The sequence below is a fragment of the Oncorhynchus kisutch genome, linkage group LG11 (assembly GCF_002021735.2).
Source record: "Oncorhynchus kisutch isolate 150728-3 linkage group LG11, Okis_V2, whole genome shotgun sequence".
NCBI lineage: Eukaryota > Metazoa > Chordata > Actinopteri > Salmoniformes > Salmonidae > Oncorhynchus > Oncorhynchus kisutch.
In genome coordinates this window covers 13,155,907-13,180,989 of record NC_034184.2, presented here as the reverse complement: position 1 = coordinate 13,180,989, position 25,083 = coordinate 13,155,907, and the positions used below count along the sequence as shown (strand labels likewise).

General features: G+C 44.8%; 1 protein-coding gene across 4 annotated transcripts in view; it reads left to right on the top strand.

Moving 5' to 3' along the window:
• Window positions 1-10,495: 10,495 nt before the first annotated feature.
• The window catches only part of LOC109899998 (trinucleotide repeat-containing gene 6B protein-like), a 56,781-nt gene continuing 42,193 nt past the window's right edge, over window positions 10,496-25,083 (top strand). For 3 of the 4 annotated variants that reach the window (XM_020495700.2, XM_020495702.2, XM_020495701.2), the window contains exons 1-5: window positions 10,496-10,793; window positions 14,419-14,506; window positions 15,740-15,761; window positions 21,486-21,854; window positions 22,076-25,075. In XM_020495700.2, the coding sequence (XP_020351289.2) occupies window positions 14,450-14,506; window positions 15,740-15,761; window positions 21,486-21,854; window positions 22,076-25,075 (3,448 nt within the window). In that variant the 5' untranslated portion in view covers window positions 10,496-10,793; window positions 14,419-14,449. The remainder of the gene's footprint in view (window positions 10,794-14,418; window positions 14,507-15,739; window positions 15,762-21,485; window positions 21,855-22,075; window positions 25,076-25,083) is intronic. The other variant, XM_020495703.2, reaches the window with a different exon arrangement.

Below are 25,083 nucleotides of genomic sequence, written 5' to 3'. Positions count from 1 at the left end.
GCCATGATGATCTGGATGAGACTGCCAAATCAAGGCAAAGGCAAGAATCTCTGGATTAACTATCTAATGTTAGCTAAATGTACTAATGAATAAATTGGCTACATTTCTTTAAATGGACAATTCTGTGAACTGTCTTGTGTACGTTTTAAATTGACACAATAACTGTTAGCAAAGGTGTCAGCTAGAGATGATGTGCAGGAGCTTGCAGCAATTTGTAGTTTTGCATGATGTCTACTTTGATGCTAATTAGCATTTTCGAATCTGAGAGTAAATAGAGCCGAATATACTGATAAAAGTCACCTTGTCTGAGAGAGATTTACATGGTTATCAAAACGTCACGCCAAGGTAGGCTTACATGAAACACAGCCCTTATTTTAAGTGTTTTTCCTATGGGAAAAATTTATGGTGGAAAAATTCTCGGAACCATTTCCCTGTTTGACTGCTAGGTTTTATGGGTATTACGACACCTCCACTCTGGGGCTCTATAGCAGTTGGGCAATTCCATGGAAAAAATTATGCTGAAACTCAAAAACCATTGATTTCTAAGTTTAGCAAACCAAACTCTATTCACAAGGACAAATTTTTACAATTTTTACAGAAAATTTTACAAAAACACATTTACTGGAAGAACTGTGCAGATGCTGAGTTTCATAACAGAAGAAAAGTAAAACCTCCGTTTTTTTATTCGTACATTTTTTCCAAAAACTCTGTTATATATCTGCTCTGAGATTCAAAGATGTCTGCATAAAAAATGGGTGTCAGCTATGACATGAAACCTTGAGTTTGAAAAAAATGCTATTTTAGTTATTGAACTACAGTAAGTGAAGTGGATTTACACCAAGTAACATAATTATAGGAATAGCAGCATGGGTCCCTGATCTTTACTATACATCAAATCAAATCAAATCAAATTTATTTATATAGCCCTTCGTACATCAGCTGATATCTCAAAGTGCTGTACAGAAACCCAGCCTAAAACCCCAAACAGCAAGCAATGCAGGTGTAGAAGCACGGTGGCTAGGAAAAACTCCCTAGAAATGCCAATACCTAGGAAGAAACCTAGAGAGGAACCAGGCTATGTGGGGTGGCCAGTCCTCTTCTGGCTGTGCCGGGTGGAGATTATAACAGAACATGGCCAAGATGTTCAAATGTTCATAAATGACCAGCATGGTCGAATAATAATAAGGCAGAACAGTTGAAACTGGAGCAGCAGCACAGTCAGGTGGAAGTTGAAACTGGAGCAGCAGCATGGCCAGGTGGACTGGGGACAGCAAGGAGTCATCATGTCAGGTAGTCCTGGGGCATGGTCCTAGGGCTCAGGTCAGTTGAAACTGGAACAGCAGCATGGCCAGGTGGACTGGGGACAGCAAGGAGTCATCATGTCAGGTAGTCCTGGGGCATGGTCCTAGGGCTCAGGTCCTCTGAGAGAGAGAAAGAAAGAGAGAAGGAGAGAATTAGAGAACGCACACTTAGATTCACACAGGACACCGAATAGGACAGGAGAAGTACTCCAGATATAACAAACTGACCCCAGCCCCCCGACACATAAACTACTGCAGCATAAATACTGGAGGCTGAGACAGGAGGGGTCAGGAGACACTGTGGCCCCATCCGAGGACACCCCCGGACAGGGCCAAACAGGAAGGATATAACCCCACCCACTTTGCCAAAGCACAGCCCCCACACCACTAGAGGGATATCTTCAACCACCAACTTACCATCCTGAGACAAGGCTGAGTATAGCCCACAAAGATCTCCGCCACGGCACAACCCAAGGGGGGGGGGGCGCCAACCGAGACAGGATGACCACAACAGTGAATCAACCCACTCAGGTGACGCACCCCCTCCAGGGACGGCATGAGAGAGCCCCAGCAAGCCAGTGACTCAGCCCCTGTAATAGGGTTAGAGGCAGAGAATCCCAGTGGAAAGAGGGGAACCGGCCAGGCAGAGACAGCAAGGGCGGTTCGTTGCTCCAGAGCCTTTCCGTTCACCTTCCCACTCCTGGGCCAGACTACACTCAATCATATGACCCACTGAAGAGATGAGTCTTCAGTAAAGACTTAAAGGTTGAGACCGAGTTTGCGTCTCTGACATGGGTAGGCAGACCGTTCCATAAAAATGGAGCTCTATAGGAGAAAGCCCTGCCTCCAGCTGTTTGCTTAGAAATTCTAGGGACAATTAGGAGGCCTGCGTCTTGTGACCGTAGCGTACGTGTAGGTATGTACGGCAGGACCAAATCAGAGAGATAGGTAGGAGCAAGCCCATGTAATGCTTTGTAGGTTAGCAGTAAAACCTTGAAATCAGCCCTTGCTTTGACAGGAAGCCAGTGTAGAGAGGCTAGCACTGGAGTAATATGATCTCATTTTTTGGTTCTAGTCAGGATTCTAGCAGCCGTATTTAGCACTAACTGAAGTTTATTTAGTGCTTTATCCGGGTAGCCGGAAAATAGAGCATTGCAGTAGTCTAACCTAGAAGTGACAAAAGCATGGATTAATTTTTCTGCATCATTTTTGGACAGAAAGTTTCTGATTTTTGCAATGTTACGTAGATGGAAAAAAGCTGTCCTCGAAATGGTCTTGATATGTTCTTCAAAAGAGAGATCAGGGTCCAGAGTAACGCCGAGGTCCTTCACAGTTTTATTTGAGACGACTGTACAACCATTAAGATTAATTGTCAGATTCAACAGAAGATCTCTTTGTTTCTTGGGACCTAGAACAAGCATCTCTGTTTTGTCCGAGTTTAATAGTAGAAAGTTTGCAGCCATCCACTTCCTTGTGTCTGAAACACATGCTTCTAGCGAGGGCAATTTTGGGGCTTCACCATGTTTCATTGAAATGTACAGCTGTGTGTCATCCGCATAGCAGTGAAAGTTTACATTATGTTTTCGAATAACATCCCCAAGAGGTAAAATATATAGTGAAAACAATAGTGGTCCTAAAACGGAACCTTGAGGAACACCGAAATTTACAGTTGATTTGTCGGAGGACAAACCATTCACAGAGACAAACTGATATCTTTCCGACAGATAAGATCTAAACCAGGCCAGAACATGTCCGTGTAGACCAATTTGGGTTTCCAATCTCTCCAAAAGAATGTGGTGATCGATGGTATCAAAAGCAGCACTAAGGTCTAGGAGCACGAGGACAGATGCAGAGCCTCGGTCCGATGCCATTAAAATGTCATTTACCACCTTCACAAGTGCCGTCTCAGTGCTATGATGGGGTCTAAAACCAGACTGAAGCATTTCTTATACATTGTTTGTCTTCAGGAAGGCAGTGAGTTGCTGCGCAACAGCCTTCTCTAAAATTTTTGAGAGGAATGGAAGATTCGATATAGGCCGATAGTTTTTTATATTTTCTGGGTCAAGGTTTGGCTTTTTCAAGAGAGGCTTTATTACTGCCACTTTTAGTGAGTTTGGTACACATCCAGTGGATAGAGAGCCGTTTATTATGTTCAACATAGGAGGGCCAAGCACAGGAAGCAGCTCTTTCAGTAGTTTAGTTGGAATAGGGTCCAGTATGCAGCTTGAAGGTTTAGAGGCCATGATTATTTTCATCATTGTGTCAAGAGATATAGTACTAAAACACTTGAGCGTCTCTCTTGATCCTAGGTCCTGGCAGAGTTGTGCAGACTCAGGACAACTGAGGTTTGGAGGAATACGCAGGTTTAAAGAGGAGTCCGTAATTTGCTTTCTAATAATCATAATCTTTTCCTCAAAGAAGTTCATGAATTTATCACTGCTAAAGTGAAAGTCATCCTCTCTTGGGGAATGCTGCTTTTTAGTTAGCTTTGCGACAGTATTAAAAAGGAATTTCGGATTGTTCTTATTTTCCTCAATTAAGTTAGAAAAATAGGATGATCGAGCAGCAGTAAGGGCTCTACGGTACTGCGCGGTACCGTCCTTCCAAGCTAGTCGGAAGACTTCCAGTTTGGTGTGGCGCCATTTCCGTTCCAATTTTCTGGAAGCTTGCTTCAGAGCTCGGGTATTTTCTGTGTACCAGGGAGCTAGTTTCTTATGAGACATTTTTTTAGTTTTTAGGGGTGCAACTGCATCTAGGGTATTGCGCAAGGTTAAATTGAGATCCTCAGTTAGGTGGTTAACTGATTTTTGTCCTCTGGCGTCCTTGGGTAGGCAGAGGGAGTCTGGAAGGGCATCAAGGAATCTTTGTGTTGTCTGTGAATTTATAGCACGACTTTTGATGTTCCTTGGTTGGGGTCTAAGCAGATTATTTGTTGCAATTGCAAACGTAATAAAATGGTGGTCCGATAGTCCAGGATTATGAGGAAACACCACATTTATTCCATGGGACAAAACTAGGTCCAGCGTATGACTGTGACAGTGAGTGGGTCCAGAGACATGTTGGACAAAACCCACTGAGTCGATGATGGCTCCGAAAGCCTTTTGGAGTGGGTCTGTGGACTTTTCCATGTGAATATTAAAGTCACCAAAGATTAGAATATTATCTGCTATGACTACAAGGTCCGATAGGAATTCAGGGAACTCAGTGAGAAACGCTGTATATGGCCCAGGAGGCCTGTAAACAGTAGCTATAAAAAGTGATTGAGTAGGCTGCATAGATTTCATGACTAGAAGCTCAAAAGACGAAAATGTCATTTTTCTTTTTTGTAAATTGAAATTTGCTATCGTAAATGTTAGCAACACCTCCGCCTTTGCGGGATGCACGGGGGATATGGTCACTAGTGTAGCCAGGAGGTGAGGCCTCATTTAAAACAGTAAATTCATCAGGCTTAAGCCATGTTTCAGTCAGGCCAATCACATCAAGATTATGATCAGTGATTAGTTCATTGACTATAATTGCCTTTGAAGTAAGGGATCTAACATTAAGTAGCCCTATTTTGAGATGTGAGGTATCATGATCTCTTTCAGTAATGACAGGAATGGAGGTGGTCTTTATCCTAGTGAGATTGCTAAGGCGAACACCGCCATGTTTAGTTTTGCCCAACCTAAGTCGAGGCACAGACACGGTCTCAATGGTGATAGCTGAGCTGACTACACTGACTGTGCTAATGGCAGACTCCACTATGCTGGCAGGCTGGCTAACAGCCTGCTGCCTGGCCTGCACCCTATTTCATTGTGGAGCTAGAGGAGTTAGAGTTACATAAATTTATATTTATAAATATGAATGTCATTCTCTTCATGGTGATGTATCCTGAATAGGTACACAAAGATAGAAATATGCAATATCCACCTATGCATGTTTGGGTACTATGTTACAAACTGGCTATTATTCTAATGTATGTATGGTACAGCACAGTACAGCACACTTCATTATAGTACAGTAGAGTTTAGTACAGTAGAGTGCAGTAGAGTTCAGAACAGTACTTTACAATCTACTACTGTACTCTAATATGCTCTACTGTATTCTACTGTACTGAACTCTGTATTCTACTCCACTGTACTGTACTGAACTCGACTGTACTGTACTGTTTTCTAATGTGCTGTACTGAACTCTACTGTACTGTGCTGAACTCTACTGCACTCTATTGAACTCTACTCTACTGTTCTGTACTGAACTGAACTCTACTGTACTCAACTGAGCTCTACTGTACTGCACTGTACTCTACTGTGCTGTACTGTACTGCACTGTTCTCTAATGTGTTGTGCAGAACTCTACTGAACTCTACTGTCATGTACTGTACTGTACTGAACTCTACTGTACTGTGCTGTACTGAACTCTACTGTACTGTACTCTGCTTTACTGAACTCTACTGTACTGTACTGAACTCCACTGTATTGTACTGAACACTACTGTACTTTGCCGAACTGAACTCTACTATACAGTACTAAATTCTGCTGTATTGAATTCTACTGAACTCTACTGTACTGAATTGAACTCTACTGTAATGTACTGAACTCTACTCTACTGTAGAGCAATGACCTATACTATACTGTACTGAACTCTACTGGACTGTACTCTACTGTACTGAACTCTACTGTACTGTACTGAACTCTAGGGTCCTCTACTGTACTGTGCTGTACTGAACTCTACTGTACTGTGCTGAACTCTACTGTACTCCGCTGTGCTGTACTGAACTCTACTGTACTCTACTGAACTCTACTGTACTGTACTGTGCTGTACTGAACTCTACTGGACTCTACTGAACTCTACTGTACTGTACTGTACTCCACTGTGCTGTACTGAACTCTACTGAACTCTACTGTGCTGAACTCTACTGCACTCTACTGAACTGTACTGTACTGTACTCTACTGTGCTGTACTGAACTCTACTGCACTCTACTGAACTCTACTGTACTGTACTGAACTCTACTCTACTCTACTGTGCTTTACTGAACTCTACTGTACTGTACTGAACTCTACTGTGCTGTACTGAACTCTACTGCACTGTACTCTACTGTACTGAACTCTACTGTACTGTGCTGAACTCTACTGTACTCTGTTGTACTCCACTGTGCTGTACTGAACTCTACTGTACTCTACTGAACTGCACTCTACTGTACTGTACTGAACTCTACTGTACTGTACTGAACTCTACTGTATTCTACTGTGCTTTACTGAACTCTACTGTACTGTACTGAACTCTACTGTGCTGTGCTGTACTGATTTTCTACTGAACTCTACTGTACTGAACTAAACTCTACTGAACTCTACTGTACTGTGCTGTAATGAACTCTACTATACTGTAATGCACTGTACTCTACTGAACTCTACTGTACTCTACTCCACTGTACTGTACTGTACTGAACTCGACTGTACTGTACTGAACTGTACTGAACTGTACTGTACTGTACTCTACTGTGCTTTACTGAACTCTACTGTACTGAACTCTAATGTTTTGTACTGAACTATACTGTACTGAAGTCTACTAAACTCTACTGTACTGAATGCTACTGTACTGAACTCTACTGTACTATACTGAAAGGTACTGTACCGAACTGTGCTGTACTGAACTCTACTGTACTGTGCTGTACTGAACTCTACTGTACTGAACTATTGTACTCTACTTGTATTTACTTTACCTTACTGTACTCTTCTGTGCTCTATTGTACCGTACTGTGCTGTACTTTACTGTACTGAACTCTACTGAACTCTACTGTGCTGTACTGAACTCTACTGCACTCTACTGTACTGTACTGAACTCTACTGTACTGTGCTGTACTGAACTCTACTGTATTCTACTGTGCTTTACTGAACTCTACTGTACTGTACTGAATTCTACTGTGCTGTGCTGTACTGAATACTACTGAACTATACTGTACTGAACTCTACTGCACTGTACTCTACTGTACTCTACTCCACTGTACTGTACTGAACTCGACTGTACTGAACTCGACTGTACGGAACTCTACTGTACTGTGCTGAACTCTACTGTACTCTACTGTACTGTACTCTACTGTGCTGTACTGAACTCTACTGTACGCTACTGAACTTTACTGTGCTGTACTGAACTCTACTGTTCTGTACTGAACTCCACTGTATTGTACTAAACACTACTGTACTGTGCCGAACTGAACTCTACTGTACAGTACTAAACGCTGCTGTACTGAATTCTACTGAACTCTACTGTACTGAACTAAACTGTGCTGAACTCTACTGTACTCTACTGTACTGTACTCTACTGTGCTGTACTGAACTCTACTGTACTGTACGCTACTGAACTTTACTGTGCTGTACTGAACTCTACTGTTCTGTACTGAACTCCACTGTATTGTACTAAACACTACTGTACTGTGCCGAACTGAACTCTACTGTACAGTACTAAACGCTGCTGTACTGAATTCTACTGAACTCTACTGTACTGAACTAAACTCTACTGTAGTGTATTGAACTCTAGGGTCCTCTACTGTACTGTGCTGAACTCTCCTGTACTCTACTCTACTGTGCTGTACTGAAGTCTACTGCACTCTACTGTACTGAACTCTACTGTACTGAACTCTACTCTACTGCACTGAACTCTACTCTACTGCACTGTACTCTACTGTGCTTTACTGAACTCTACTGTACTGAACTCTACTGCACTGTGCTGTAATGAACTATACTATACTGTACTGAACTCTACTGTACTGTAACTAACTGAACTATTTTGTACTGAACTGAACTCTACGGTACTGTACTGAAATGAACTCTGTAATGTACTGAACTGTACTGTATTGTACTGAACTCTACTGAACTGAACTAATATACTCTACCTTTCTTTACGTTACTGTACTATTCTGTGCTCTACTGTACCGCACAGTACTGTGCTGTACTGTCCAAACTGAAATATTCAGACCAAATCTGATGGACGTCTATGTTTGGGCCAAATCAAGGCCGGTCAGGACCGGACCATAAATCCATGTCTGTGGAGGTTTAAATTAAGGCTGGTCCAGGCCAAAAAACGACCTCTGTGGACATTGAAATCAAGGCCAGAAGGCCAGGGCGGAATGACCAAATGTCAACTACTTTTCAATATCCATGGACGTCCGGTGTCGGTGTGTGCTCAGTGGGTGAGGATGCTTAACTTAAAGCCTTAACTGGACAGAGAGAAGAGAGAGAGGGCAACAGAGAGAGGGGGAGAGTGAGGGGTTGTCTAGACTGTTTTCACAGTCTTGCGTTGACCACCAGATGACAGAAAAATTAAGAAAACAGTTATAAACTGAACACAATAGTATGCCAGTGGAAGGTAGGACAGTAGCAGGTGACCCGATTGTGGTTTGTGACTACTATGATTTCCCATTGTAGAAAATTCAATTGCGGTAATTCCGTTACCGATTTGACAATCACCTAATAATTCATAAACAAACTTGATATCAGAAAAAGCACTATAACTAATTGGTAGGTCTACCTTTACTTGTTACTTCTGTTAACTTTCATTTTCCTCCCTCCTCATGAGTATGAGTATTACTTTGCATGAGTATGCATCTACTGTCAAATCTACCATTCCAGTGTTTTACTTGCTATATTGTATTTACTTCGCCACCATGGCCTTTTTTTTGCCTTTACCTCCCTTATCTCACCTCATTTGCTCACATTGTATATAGACTTATTTATTTTCTACTGTATTATTGACTGTATGTTTGTTTTACTCCATGTGTAACTCTGTGTTGTTATATGTGTCGAACTTCTTTGCTTTATCTTGGCCAGGTCGCAGTTGTAAATGAGAACTTGTTCTCAACTTGCCTACCTGGTTAAATAAAGGTGAAAAAAAATGAGGGAGATTAGAAAATATCTTAAAGATATTGGGGCAGAATTACAAGGCCCAGGGCAATGTTTTTTACAGAAGGCAAATCATTTATCCAAAACTAAATACATGTTGATATCATTTGGCAGGGGTCTTTACTTCAACATTAATGTGTTTTGATGATGTATTTCTAATATATTTTAAGACTTTTTCTAAGACCCCTTTTCCGACTGTTTTACCAGAAATAAAAGCCTTTACTTTTCCCAGAAATATAGACTGTTAGCTTTCATTTGACAAATATTTTATTATGCTCCAATGAACTTCACATGTTAGTCCTAATGGGGCGTTTTACAAGGAAATGCCCAGTTACCAACCTGATATGGTGACATGAGCTCCAAGGGAAAGGATTATTCAGGAGAGAAAAGCAGGAAATGTGTAGTGAAGTCTTGTGCCACTCTCAGGACTTTTTACTCCAATCAATGCCTCTAAATAATAGGGAGGGCGGGAAAAAAAAACAACTTTTGGTGCATTTTTATGGCCGAAATTTTAAATATGACGTCATTACGAAACAGCCCTCAGCAGCACATGTGAGTTGTTGCCAGTCCACTGTCCATACTTCAACCCAAATGAAAATTATTGAAATAGGTATTTCATTTGACTGTAAGTTTTTTTTATTTGACTGTAGGGTATTGTCTAATGGTAATAAAATATGAAAGAAACTAACTCCAACGTTGTTTAAATGAAGGACAAAAATCGGCCTCACCACAAGCCCTTATACTCCGGTCAGAGAGAGAGAGAGAGAGAGAGAGAGAGAGAGAGAGAGAGAGAGCTTGCTGCTGCCGCCGCCGCCGAAACCATAGAAGCAAAGATTTTTATAACTAACCCAAGATAGACGAGAGCCTGTCGTTTCCAATGGGAGCAAATGAATCATAGTAGGCAGAACAAGCAAGGAGGTGGGCAGAGCCAAGCACGAGCTAGCGAGAACCTCGTTCTAACATATATTTGCATATTTGAGTTAGGGAACTTCTACTCAGTGAAGTAGGCGTGTGCAATAACTCAATTCGCCTTTGCACTCCTTCTAAAGAACGCAATTTTTTTTTTTATCTAGTAAAATTAGTCCAATCTTTTCGTAGCGGATTGTAGTTTTGGAAACAGAAAACTGTATTGAGATCAAATGTTTAATCGATGAGGAAATGTGCAGAATGTCGGCCCAAATCCATTTCGCTCCATCTTCTCCCACTGCCGGCCACTGGGCTTCCTCTCATCATCAAATTTGGTAGTGTTTGGAAACGCCAACCGGATGCTTCACATTTGTTCATCCGGTGAAATATCTGGCTCATTTTATATATGTGCTAGAACTCTTGTGGGCGAAACATTCGATTCATACAGAGCAGCAAAATGGCCGACCGTCAACCAACCGACTTTCCAGAGCTTTAAAAACGAATTATTCTGCACATTAGCTAGGTTTACGTTATCATAGTATTTACAAATCAAAAGCACCAACGAGTATTTTTCTTTGTTAGCCACATACTTCGTTATTCGTTTAGGTTGTTGTTTTTCACTGAAGCACTTTAGCCACCGCAGATGAAAGGGGAAATAATATTAGCTTCTTTAGCTAGCACGCCAGCTATGTTTTATATGTAATTCCTGAGGTGAGTATCATTTAGTTCATGTCTAAAGTTGTTCGTTAGCTGTCTGTCGACAAATGTGCTAAAATATGACCAACGTTAGCTAGTTTGCTATGCAACCGAATGGATGTCGTTGCTCGAGTGAGCATCTAGAGAAGTTCTCTTGCCTTTGGATAGATTACTTAATTCGCGAGCGGAATCAAAGCAATGTAGCTAGTTAGATAACTCCGGAGTCTGGGTCGTAATCTTGCAGTAAATTATGTTGGTATACTTGTTTAAAAAAAAAATGAAGACGTTGTTGTCTTGGTAGTTAGCTCAGTTTAGCAATTAACGTTAGCCGTTACAATATGTCTACCTAGCTGGTCGATATAGCTAACTAAATAGCTACGTCTTATTTTATTTACTTTGCTTGGTCGGTGCAAGACCCCGCGTACACTAAAATGTGAATATTGGTTCATTTTCCATTAGCAAGCTAAGCTAACGTTATCTAGCTATCTACCAGTATTATGCGGATAGTTAATTAGCTACTTGGTTTCTTGATCTGAGCCCGTCGTCCGTGTCATGTCAATTTTTAGCCCGCCATACCTTCATAACGATAGCCAACAACCATCGACATGCAGCATTTTTGTTGCTAGCCACGGTTGCTGAATGGCCAACACCAGGGTTTAGCATTAGCAAGCTGCGATGTTCGATAAATTAGCTAGCTATATTGTTGCACCTTCATACTTGTATAGTTAGCTAGCTAGCTATGTCGTTTATCCCCATGCACGAAAGGTTGACATATATGTACACGCGTGAAGGATAGCTGTTGCAGCTAACTAGTTACATAAGCCTTCCTCTGACCAGAGCCTCCGAAATCATGACAACTGTGGCCCGTGGCTTTAGCTATGTCACTGAGAAAGAAGGGCCACAAACAGCTGCACACTAATCATTATCAGTTTCGTTTTCCGTTACAGGTCATTTGCAAAGCATTGTCCTTTATGTCCACTTAACTCTTATCAATAGTGTGGTGTCAGGTCATGTCTTTGTGATGTGCAAACACTGTTTTTGGTTGACATGCATGGTTATGGATTCCTTTAGCTACATAGCAACCTTATTTAGCATGTCTGGCCTTTCAGAAACAGTACCTAAATTCTAATAGATGTGTCAATGCAGCCAGACTTCAGATCCCTTACAATGCTGTCACCAGGGCTATGGTATAGGCCATGGTTTCCTGGGTCCACCCATGGGAGCATGTTTAGTCCCCCCCCTAGCACTACACAGCTGATTCAAATAACCAGGTCATCATCAAGCAGTACAGGTGCATTAAAGTAGGGCCCGAGAGACTGAAAAACAGCTTCTATCTCAAGGCCATCAGACTGTTAAACAGCCACCACTAACATTGAGTGGCTGCTGACAACACACTGACTCAACTCCAGCCACTTTAATAATGGGAATTGATGTAAAATATATCACTAGCCACTTTAAACGATGCTACTTAATATAATGTTTACATACCCTACATTATTCATTTCATATGTATATACTGTACTCTATATCATCTACTGCATCTTTATGTAATACATGTATCACTAGCCACTTTAAACTATGCCACTTTTCTTTACAAACCCTACATTACTCATCTCATATGTATATACTGTACTCGATACCATATACTGCATCTTGCCTATGCCGTTCTGTACCATCACTCATTCATATATCTTTATGTACATATTCTTTATCCCTTTACACTTGTGTGTGTATAAGGTAGTAGTTTTGGAATTGTTAGGTTAGATTACTCGTTGGTTATTACTGCATTGTCGGAACTAGAAGCACAAGCATTTCGCTACACTCGCATTAACATCTGCTAACCATGTGTATGTGACAAATAAATTCGATTTGATTTTTGATTTAGATCAGCTGTGTAGTGCTAGGGCAAAACCTAAAAGGTGCACCCAAGACCGGGTTTGGGAAACCGTGGTATAGGCTAACAAACATTAACACATAAGTTTAAAAAATGGATTTAGAGAATATTTTGGACATCAGAGCAACCTTCAGGTAATCCTATTTGAGTCACAAAAGGATGTTCATATGATTAAGAAGAAATACAAAACCTTGCAGAGAGCATATCTAACTGTCATTCTCTTTGAAAAAAAATATAAGCTATTGGAAACAAGACTTAAAGTACTGATGTTGGCACAAGATGGTGTGGCAAGTTGGAGCATAACTAATGTGTAAAATGTATTATGCAAGAGAAAATTCACATTCTACAGCACAACAGCAGTAATGTCCTAAGTATAAAACTAATAGTGACTCAATAATCCATGTTTTCTGGGAATGCTAAGTCCAAAGTTATTGGCGTAGCAAGAACATTTCTCTTTCTGTATATTTCAAGACATGGTATATGGGGTGTAGTGAGAACAATCATCCAGCCCATTGGGTATCACTCACCTAGAAAAAAAAACATACAAAAAACATTTAAACCCCCCCCCCCCCTTTAACACACAAATCTAAATTACTTACTGTTAAAATAGCATGGGCAACTGAGAAACACATTGGTGCAATTTAAGGACAAGTGGCCAACTATAATGCAGGCACTAGGAATGGGGGTGTTAACATGCTGGGGTAGGGGTGTGAGCATGCTGGTACTAGGGATGGGGCTGTTAACATGCTGGCCTGGGGTAGGGGTGTGAGCATGCAGGCACTAGGGATGATGGTGTGAAAATGCTGGTCTGGGGTAAGGTTGTGAACATGCTGGGCCAGGGTATGGGGTGTGAGCATGCAGGCACTAGGGATGGGGGTGTGTACATGCTGGGGTAGGGGTGTGGGGATGGGGTGTGAACATGCAGGCAGGCACAAGGGATGGGGGTGTGAACATGCAGGCACAAGGGATGGGAGTGTGAGCATGCTGGGTTAGGGGTGTGAGCAGGCACTATGGATGGGGTAGGGGTGTGAGCATGCTGGGGTAAGGTTGTGAGCATGCAGGCACTAGGGATGGGGGTGTAAACATGCTGTTCTGGGGCAAGGTTGTGAACATGCTGGTCTGGGGGCAAAGTTGTGAACATGCTGGTCTGGGGCAAGGTTGTGAACATGCTGGTCTGGGGCAAGGTTGTGAACATGCTGGTCTGGGGCAAGGTTGTGAACATGCTGGTCTGGGGCAAGGTTGTGAACATGCTGGTCTGGGACAAGGTTGTGAGCATGCAGGCACTGGGGGTGTGAACATGCTGGTCTGAGGTAGGGGTGTGAACATGCTGGTCTGGGCAGAGGAGATGTAGTCATTGTTTGTCTGTAAGTTGTTTGTATGTAGAAGTTTGTATCTGGAGTAAAAAATAAATAAAGATGCACATTTTATTAAAACAAATAAGAGCAAGTGTGACCCTGCCTTTTCAACAGGACTGGGCCTTTAGCCTTTGAAGCTTATGACAAGACCTGAAAACCCCTTCCTTATTACATTGGCTAACAAGGCTTTGTGGGGAGGATAAGCCTGGAATTTCCTGCGGGTTAATTATGTGGATAATTACTGTATGAACAGTACAGCACGTGTCCAGTAATCTTCTGAGACCTAGGTCATGAATCATTTAGCAATTGTGGCGGCACAAGGAACACTGATTGTACTAAGGACTGTTGCACTGGTTTGTGGTTAGCCATGTGTTTTTCTTCTCTCCCCCAGAAAGGAGTATCAGGAAAGGGAACAGTAGTTCATGGAAGACAAAAAAAGGAAGAAAGAAGACAAAAGGAAAAGGGAAGCCTCTCAGAAGGTAAAGATGTTTCCATGCCAACATCCAACTTTGCACTGAATGATGCTTAAATTTGTTGCAGTCTTACCATTTTCTTAGAACTGAAGTTTGCACACAAGTACTCGGATGACCCAGATTATTTGCTACATGATCTCGCCTAGTTGTGATGGCCTGGCCAGCTGGGGCACATTCAGTATTTCAAAGTTGTATGCAATACACACAAGTCTCAACAAATTACATTTAATGACTAGATCGTCGATTAGTCTTGTTATGCCTGGCACTCTGTCCAGACCACAGTACTCTTAACGAGTCAATGCCACTGCCACACATTTTACTGGTTTTCATCGCCCACCTGTGTAGGGATGGGCATTTAAAATGATTTAAGTTGGATTAATATCGTCATTTTTTCAGATATCTTTACTTTGGAAATCCATGTGTTTTAAGGAGATGTAAAAAGAAATTGTATATTGTATATTTTTTTACTTGAATGGAGACGTGCTTACGCGAATCGAGAGGGCCGCTGTGCTGCATGGAGAGAGGGGAGGGGGGGGCAGCCAAATCGACTCGCGATAGTTAGACCAACTTGTTGCTGCCATAGGTTATCTATCGTACCATCTGGTAGTGCCTGTCTTGACTTCATCAAATCGTTGTAAAGAACCAGCTGTTAGCCAGCTATCAAGCTACAGTGGCAAGGCTATTTGAGGCTCTTTTGCTGCACTCTGTCCAATGTCTACAATAACTCCATTCACATGACAGCCTACCTGTTGGTTGATCATTGTAGTAAACTCCTTTTCGTTTAGCCAACTTAATTCCGTAAATGTAATTTTGTTTTGCATTGGTTAGAAATCTCCGTCTTCACTTGCTACACATGAAGCCTCTGACTGTAGCGCCGTTTTGATTGACCGACAGTAACAACAAGCTACACGTGTGAAGGCTACTGGTGACTTATTTTATTTTTATGGGCCACACTCATCAACTCATAACATTTTAAATGTAAAGCTCTATCCTTATAGGCTATGTAGCAATGTCATATTGAATTTTAGGCAAAGCCTTTCAAATAAATTATACTCTCCCAAGTAATCTAGCACTATCATCCATTTGGATATTTGAGTACACAAATAACCGTGCCTACCCCTGTGCTGTTCAAACAGTGCTGTTTGTGATTAATGAATAAGTATATGCACATTCATGTTTTCTTGCGTTTATTGTAATATTTCCATATTTGGCAACTGATGTACGTTTATCTTGTTTCAGGTTGCAGAGCAAAAAAACAAAGGTGAGCAGTGTCTTTGTATCCTCTGCTAGATTCACCTGGTTGCTATGTTCACAAGGTCCCACCTGTTTCTGTCAGCTTATGCCGGTCTTGTCATTCTCAACGCTAGCAATTTTTGTTTGAGTCTTATTCCTTCAGTTTGTTGATAAGTTCTCGTAGACAGATGCACGTCACATAAATGGTAACATCTGTCGACAAACTTTGGGATAAGACTACTAATGAGGAAATTTGTTCCAGTATGCAGATTTTTCATTACTGGTTGTTTGGACAAATCACGATTTCGCAGGTGCTCGCTTCTTTTGAATTTTGCAAGGGGAGGGTAGATTGGCCCGAAACTGTCTGAGTTTCCGTTCAGAGGGGTGGAGACCTTGCTAATCTCTAAAGTACATTTTCTAACATGTACATCTCCCCAGAACTTCATCAAGCATCTGACACAGTTATGAAAGATTTTAGTTCTGGGTGACCTAGACTATTTGTTTATGCTGTTGGTTTTGTGCTTTGTCACTGCAGTGACACACTATCCAGCAGATAAACAACAGTTTCTTTCCCTCTTCCGTCATTCTCACAAGTAGTTGAATATTGGAATACATTTGGAAAGTATTGGCATGTACCAGTCAAGTTTGGACACACCTACTCTTTCCAGGGTATTTCTTTATTCTTTACTACACTAAAGGGAACACTAAAATAACACATCCTAGATCTGAATGAAATAAATATTCTTATTAAATACTTTCTTCTTTACATAGTTGAATGTGTTACCAACAAAATCACACAAATTATCAATGGAAATCAAATTTATCAACCCATGGAGGTCTGGATTTGGAGTCACACTCAAAATCAAAGTGGAAAACCACACTACAGGCTGATCCAACTTTGATGTAATGTCCTTAAAACAAGTCAAAATGAGGCTCAGTAGTGTGTGTGGCCTCCACGTGCCTGTATGACCTCCCTACAACGCCTGGGCATGCTCCTGATGAGGTGGCGGATGGTCTCCTGAGGGATCTCCTCCCAGACCTGGACTAAAGCATCCACCAACTCCTGGACAGTCTGTGGTGCAACGTGGCGTTGGTGGATGGAGCGAGACATGACGTCCCAGATGTGCTCAATTGGATTCAGGTCTGGGGAACGGGCGGGCCAGTCCATAGCATCAATGCCTTCCACTTGCAGGAACTGCTGACACACTCCAGCCACATGAGGTCTTGCATTAGGAGGAACCCAGGGCCAACCACACCAGCATATGGTCTCACAAGGGGTTTGAGGATCTCGGCACCTAATGGCAGTCAGGCTACCTCTGGCGAGCACATGGAGGGCTGTGCGGCCCCCCAAAGAAATGCCAGCCGGTCTGACCCACCGCCAAACCGGTCATGCTGGAGGATGTTGCAGGCAGCAGAACGTTCTCCACGGCGTCTCCAGACTGTCACGTCTGTCACGTGCTCAGTGTGAACCTGCTTTCATCTGTGAAGAGCACAGGGCGCCAGTGGCGAATTTGCCAATCTTGGTGTTCTCTGGCAAATGCCAAACGTCCTGTACGGTGTTGGGCTGTAAGCACAACCCCCACCTGTGGACGTCAGGCCCTCATACCACCCTCATGGAGTCTGTTTCTGACCATTTGAGCAGACACATGCACATTTGTGGCCTGCTGGAGGTCATTTTGCAGGGCTCTGGCAGTGCTCCTCCTTTCACAAAGGCGGAGGTAGCGGTCCTGCTGCTGGGTTGTTGCCCTCCTACGGCCTCTTCCACGTCTCCTGATGTACTGGCCTGTCTCCTGGTAGTTCCTCCATGCTCTGGACACTACGCTGACAGACACAGAAAACCTTCTTGCCACATCTTGCATTGATGTGCCATCCTGGATGAGCTGCACTACCTGAGCCACTTGTGTGGGTTGTAGACTCCATCTCATGCTACCACTAGAGTAAAAGCACCGCCAGCATTCAAAAGTGACCAAAACATCAGCCAGGAAGCATAGGAACTGAGAAGTGGTCTGTGGTCCCCACCTGCACAACCACTCCTTTATTGGGGGTGTCTTGCTAAATGCCTGTAATTTCCTGTCTATTCCATTTGCACAACAGCATGTGAAATTTATTGTCAATCAGTGTTGCTTCCTAAGTGGACAGTTTGATTTCACAGAAGTGTGATTGACTTGGAGTTACATTGTGTTGTTTAAGTGTTCCCTTTATTTTTTTGAGCAGTGTATTTTCTACTTTGTAAAATATTATTGAAGACATCAAAACAATGAAATAACACATGGAGTCATGTAGGAACCAAAAACGTGTTAAACAAATCATATTTGAGATTCTTCAAAGTAGCCACCCTTTGCCTTGATGACAGCTTTGCACACTCTTGGCATTCTCTCAACCAGCTTCATGGGGTAGTCACCTGGAATGCATTTCAATTGACAGGTGTGCCTTGTTCAAAGTTAATTTGTGGAATTTCTTTCCTCAATGCGCTTGAGCCAATCAGTTGTGTTGTGACAAGGTAGGGGTGGTATACAGAAGATAGCCCTATTTAGTAAAAGACCAAGTCCATATTATGGCAAGAACAGCTCAACCAAGCAAAGAGAAATGACAGTCCATCATTAGTTTAAGATATGAAGGTCAGTTAATCCGGAAAATGTCAAGAACTTTGAACGTTTCTTCAAGTGCCGTCGCAAAAACCAGGTGCTATGATGAAACTGGCTCATGTGGACTGCCACAGGAAAGGAAGACCCAGAGTTATCACTGCTGCAGAGGATAAGTTCATTGGAGTTAACTGCACCTCCGATTGCAGCCTAAATTAATGTTTCACAGAGTTTTAGTAACAGACACATCTCAACATTTACTGTTCAGAGGAGACTGCACGAATCAGGCCTTCATGGTCGAATTGCTGTAATGAAACCGCTTCTAAAGGACCACAATAAGAAGAGACTTGCTTGGGCCAAGAAACACGAGCAATTGACTCCTAACTTAAGAGACTTCAGTTCCAAAAAAAATACTTTGTTAAATGCTGTATGTATTAACATTTTGTTGGGAAACTCTGGTGGAAAACTGTCCATTGGTCTGGTGAATCCAAATGAAAGATTTTTGGTTCCAACCGCCTACTCTGCGTCTTTGTGAGACGCGGAGTAGGTGAACGGATGATCTCTGCATGTGTGGTTCCCTCCGTGAAGCATGGAGGAGGCGTGGGGGTGCTTTGCTGGTGACACTGTCTGTGTTTTATTTAGAATTCAAGGCACACTTAACCAGCATGGGATCACAGCATTCTACAGCGTTACACCATCCAATCTGGTTTGAGCTTAGTGGGACTCATTTGTTTTTCAACAGGACAATAACCCAAAACACACCTCCAGGCTGTGTAAGGGCTATTTGACCAAGAAGCAGCGTGATGGGAGTGCTGCATCAGATGACCTGGCCTCCACAATCACCTGACCTCAACCCAATTGAGATGGTTTGGGATGAGTTGGACCGCGGAGTGAAGGAAAAGCAGCCAACAATTGCTCAGCATATGTGGGAACTCCTTCAAGACGGTTGGAAAGGCAATCCAGGTGAAGCTGGTTGAGAGAATACCAAGAGTGTGCAAGGGGTGGCTACTTGGAAGAATCTAAAATATTTTTTGATTTGTTTTACACCTTTTTGTAGTTAGTACATTTCATGTGTTATTTCATAGTTTTGATGTCCTCACTATTATTCTACAATAGAAATGAGTCAAAATCAAGAAATCCTTGAATGAGTAGGTGTGTCCAAACTTTTGACTGGTACTGTATTCGAAAATTTCTCACCTGCACAGACAAGTGTTTTTCCCCCAAATACAAATGTTGAAATACTCCCATGTATTTGAACCCAGCTCTGTATGGCCCTATGGGAAATAAGTAGAAAATAGTTTCAAATTAGGCTTGGGCGCGATCCAGATGGTCATACCTTCATACCGACCTTGTGCCATCCCGAGATATTTGGTAATATCTCGGGATGAACACAATGGCCTCTTTTTTTTTTTCTATTTGAAGTTAGGCATTGCTAACAAGTACTTGTAAAATCCTATAAAGGATATTAGTTAAATGCTAACGGGCCCATTGCAAACATTTTAAACAGTCTCTGACAAACCATTTGCAGGACAGACATCCCATCGCATAAAGTTATACAAGTAACAAAAAAAATGCTACTCGGTTTGCTGCACACCCAAAACAAATATTAGATAGCAAGGCTCTTGATCCAGGAGGGTATTCTCTGCGGTTACCAAGAGAAGATTGATTTAACAAAAAGCTAACCACTACATTAGCAAACCATATGCACATCTGCAGTACATTTAGCACATTTTAGACAGTTAACTTAATAGTTATAAGATACTGTATCTAGCTGGCAAACATTTAGTTGTAATTTCCATACTGAAACTAGATAACCTGGTGTGTGCTGCACAACAGTGAAGTGAGTGTGCTTGTAAACAAGCAGCATGTGACTGGGGACTACCAGCAAGCTTCATAATGTGACTGGTGAAATCAACAATGCTATCTGCTTGAAAACCCTCAAATGTCGCTGAGTTAAAGCAGTTCTGCATGAAAGAGTAGGCCAAAATTCCTCCACAGCGATGTGAGAGACGGCTCAACAAATACACAAAGCATTTTGTTGCAGTAATTTCAGCTAAAGGTGGCACAACCAATTAATGGTTAGCAATTACTTTTTCACACAGGGGTGTTGCGGAACTTTGTTAAATAAATAAATAAAATATTTTTTGATATTTGTAGACTCCAGTTCCCTTTATCTAATATTAGGTTTTGGTTGAAGATCTAACATTTAAAATCAAAAATATACAAACTAGAGAAAATCAGAAAGGGGGAAATACTTATTCACGGCACTATATTCGGCCACATTATTTGAAATATGCATTTATTTGAACCCCGTTCTGGCCCGTTGTCTTCTGAATTTAACCCAACCCCCCAGAGAGGTGCGGGGGGCTGCCGTTGTTGTTGGTGGCGGTTAACTGCCATGTTCAAGGTCAGAACGGCAGATTTTTTTTTTTGTTCACCTCGCGGTTTCAAACAAGCAACCTTTTCATTACTGTCCCAACAGTCTAACCACTAGGCTACCTGCTGCCCTTATTTCAAATGAAGATGATGGCTACATGCAATGCTGTACACTGTGTACAAAACATTAAGAACCCCTTTCTAATATTTAGTTGCACCCTCTTTTGCCCTCTGAACAGCCTCAATTCGTCAGGGCATGAACTCTACAAGGTGTCAAGCGTTCCACAGGGATGCTGGCCCATGTTGACTCCAATGCTTTCCTCAAATTGGCTGGATGTCCTTTTGTGTGGTGGACCATTCTTGATGCACACAAATTGTTGTGCATGGAAAAACCCAGCAGTGTTGCTGTTCTTGACATAAACCGTTTCTCCTGACGCCTACTACAATACCCGGTTCAAAGGCCCTTACATCTTTTGTCTTGCCCATTCACACACTGAATGACACGCATACACAATTCATTTCTCAATTGTCTCGAGGCTTAAAAATCCTTCTTTTTAACCTGTCTCCTCCCCTTCATCTACACTGATTTATGAAGTGGATTTAACAAGTGATAAGGGATCATAGCTTTCACCTGGATTCGCCTGGTCAGTCTGTCATGGAAAGAGCAGGTGTTTTAAATGTTTTGTACACTGTTTATTATCCGTTAGGACATTTTCCTTTGAATTTCACACCACTATTTATTTTCTCTATGCAACTTAATGACTTCTATAACTCTCTTCCCCTTCGCCATGCAGTGCCAGAATTGACCAAGCCCTCGTCCACCCAGTCTCCTGCCGCCCCCAGCTCTGCTTCCCCCAGCCCTGGACCCACCCCCTCGGCGTCCCCCTCCCCTGCCACCGCGGCTGCAGGCGTCGCCCCCCCCCAGGGTGGGAACAATGCGAAGCGGCCGGCGGTGGCCAACGGACAGCCCCCCGCAGCAGGCACCCAGGCCTCCCAGCGCTACATGCCCCGCGAAGTGCCCCCGCGATTCCGCTGCCAGCAAGACCACAAAGTGCTACTGAAGAGGGGCCAGCCGCCGCTGTCCTCCATGCTACTGGGGGGAGGCACCGGGCCAGGGGGAGGAGGGGGAGACTGCCCCAATGCAACCATGGCTGCTGCCTCAGGTAGGTGTCTGGAACGAGTCCCGACATGGAGCATCATGCAAGTTTAGACTCTGTTCAAATACTTTAAAAGTGAATCCTATACCTTCCTATTTGATTCTTGATATAACGTTTTGGTTAAAAAAAAGTTATTTCTGTGTCCAAGACTTATACAATTGGGCAACAGTAGATGTTTATTTAACCTTCCATTTTAATAATGTGCCTTTATGTTGTTTCCCGTCCAGATTCTAGTCCAGGCTATGTGGGTCCAGCTGCACCCTCACTGCCCCTCACCTCATCCTCCTCATCAATCGCTGCTTCTTCTACTACTTCTTCCAATTATGCAAATTCCACGTGGGGGGTTGGCTCTGGCAGCCTGCCCTCCTCTCAGGGCAGGGAGAAGGTCATCGTGGACGGCTCAGACCTGGAGGAATGGCCTAGCATTGCCGTTGGCGACGGGAATGGAGCAGGAGGAGGTGAAGCTTCGGGGACAGGAAGTGGTAGTGCTTCGTCGGGTGAGGGCGGTGGTGGAGTGCCGAACAGCAGTGCCTCGCGGAAAGGTGGCGATCCTGGCAGTCCCCCATCACCCACTTCCTCGTTCTCAATGCCCAATGAATGTATGCTGTCCGTCAGTGTGGTGTGGGGATCTGCTGCCTCACAGGGTCCTCCAGGGGCATCGGTGCCCTCCATTCCCAAAGCCTCCCCTCTGCCAATGGGCCCTGATGGATCCCTTGGTGGCAGTGGGGTGATCCCTGGTGCCAACTTCAACCCAAATGCCAACCCTTCCGCCTGGCCTGCTCTGGTGCAGCAGGATGGGGCTGGGGTAGCGTCCTCTGAGGGTGGCCCCCCCCCTTCCCTTCTCCAGAACCTGGCGGGGTCTCTGTCTGCCCCGGGCCTGGGGAACCCACCTCTAGCTGTGAATCAATCCCCTCATCAGCACCAACTTCACCAAATGCAATCCAGAGACAGAGAGCACACGTCGGATGGGGGTTGGGGTGGAGCGGCACTGGAGACCGGAGCAGGACCAAAAAACGAGGGGACAGGGGCGGGAGCCGATACAGACTGTGGGGGAGGAGGCAATGGTAGAGAGAACCTCGCTGCCTCCCAAACCTCATCCTCCTCTTGGGGAGGCCAGCCTTTCCCTGCTGCTAACTCCAAAACGGGTGCCTCAAGGACTGATGGTTGGGAAGGGGGAGCTGCTGAGGGTGGTGGAGGTTCGGGGTGGAAGTACAGCGCTCAGGGGGGTAATGGAGGGAAATCCTGGGGTGCTGGAAGTGGGGGTAGCACTCAAACCCCCGGGGTATCTCAGGGAGGGGGTGCAGGAGGAGAGCGAGGGTCTTCAGTTGGAGACTGGGGAGGTAATTCAGGTGGGATGGGTGGAGGTGGAAATCCAGGAGGGGAGGCTGGTGGTGTCGGAGGCCGCAGCAGTAGCAGCAGCAGCAGTGGGGGCAGCAACCCCCCTGCTGCCTCTTCCTCTCCGACAACATCCACCACTACGACAAGAGCTTGGGACAATCAGAAGGGGGATGGAGTGGCAGGGGGGGACACAGGGGAGTGGGGGGGGGGCAAGGGTGGTAGAGGAGGAGGTAATTCATCCAGCGTTGGGGGAAACTCCAGAGGCAGCGGCAATCAGCACCACGGGTACGGTCACCACCGGTATTCCCACCCCCCACCGCCCAACCCTGACGTGGCCTTACAGGCAATGCTCAGCCGCAGTGACCTGGACCCACGCGTCCTCTCCAACACGGGCTGGGGCCAGACCCAGATCAGACAGAACGTGGCCTGGGACCTAGAACCAGGAAAAGGAGGGTCTGGTTCTTCTGCTTCATCCCAAAACGCTTCACCTCCTATGGGTCCAGCTTCTCAATACTCCACTGGCTCTGCTACAACTACTGATCCAATGGCTCCTACCCCTCTCCCTGGCTCAGCTCCCAACCTGAACTCCAACCCTTCCCTGGGGACCCCTGGTGGCTCCGGGGAGGGCTGGGAGGTTGGTAACAACGGCAGCAGTAGTGGCAGCAACTCCATGCCCAACCAAGGGCCACCTCCCCTAGGCTCCAACATGAGAAACCCTCCTGGCGTCACTCAATCTGGGTCAATGACCACTGGAGCAGGTATAGGTGGCGGCCTTGGACCAGGCCAGGGGAAGCCTACAGGAGGCTGGGGTGGGGTTGGACCAGGGGAGAGTCAAGGAAAAGGATGGGGGAACGAAGGGTCTGAGTGGGGTTGTGGGAGGGAACGCAGTAGAGGTGGAGGAGGTTGGGGAGATAATGGACAACAGGGTAACCAAGGTGGAGGAGGAGTTGGTGGCTGGGGAGGCGGCCAGGAGGAGAAGGGGACAGGAGGAGGATGGAAGGAGATGGGGCGGGATGGAGGGTGGGGTGGGCAGAGGGACAGGGGTGGGGGAGACTGGGGGGAGAGAGAACCTAAATCCAGTGGTGGAGGATGGGGAGAGGATAGGAAAGGTGGAGGTAACTCCGGTGGGGGAGACTCAGAAGTCGGTACGTGGGGTAGCTGGGACGAGGGAGCCCCGAGGAGATCCTGGGGGGCAGGAGGTACGGGTGGGGGGGGCGGAGGAGGGGTGGGGGGGGACATGGGATGCACCAAACCCCACCAGGGGCGTTGGGGTGGAGGTGGGAAGATGCACCCGTCACCGATGCCAAACAGCCAGACGGCTTCTGTGAAAGGCGTCATGGCACTGCAGCAACATTCGCAGCCCCAGCAGCCCCCACCGCAACAAGTGCTGGAACCGGGAGGAGGGGGCTGGGTGAGACAACCGGGTGCCCAGCACCAGAACCAAAGCAGTTCGGGCTGGATTGCCGGACCCATCCCCAGTGGCCCTGGGGGAGGGGAAGGACCAGAGTCCAGCGGGTGGGAGGAACCTTCACCGCAATTCATTAGCCGGAAGATGGACATTGACGATGGGACATCGGCTTGGGGAGACCCCAGCCAGTTTAATAAGAAGACTGTCAACCTGTGGGAGAAGAATGGCTCTCCTGCTGGTCATCAGCCGGAAATGCAGGGCCAGGGAGGAGGACCACCGACCCAACAGCAGCAGGGGCTACCAGCTCTACAGCAGCCTGGACCTGGGAGGCAGCCCACTGGGATGGGAGGCAGGGACATCAACCCTGGGCCTGGAAGGCAGCCAACTGGGATGGGAGGCAGGGACATCAACCCTGGGCCTGGGAGGCAGCCCACTGGGATGGGAGGCAGGGACATCAACCCCGGGAAAGCTCCAGGGATGGGTAAGAGC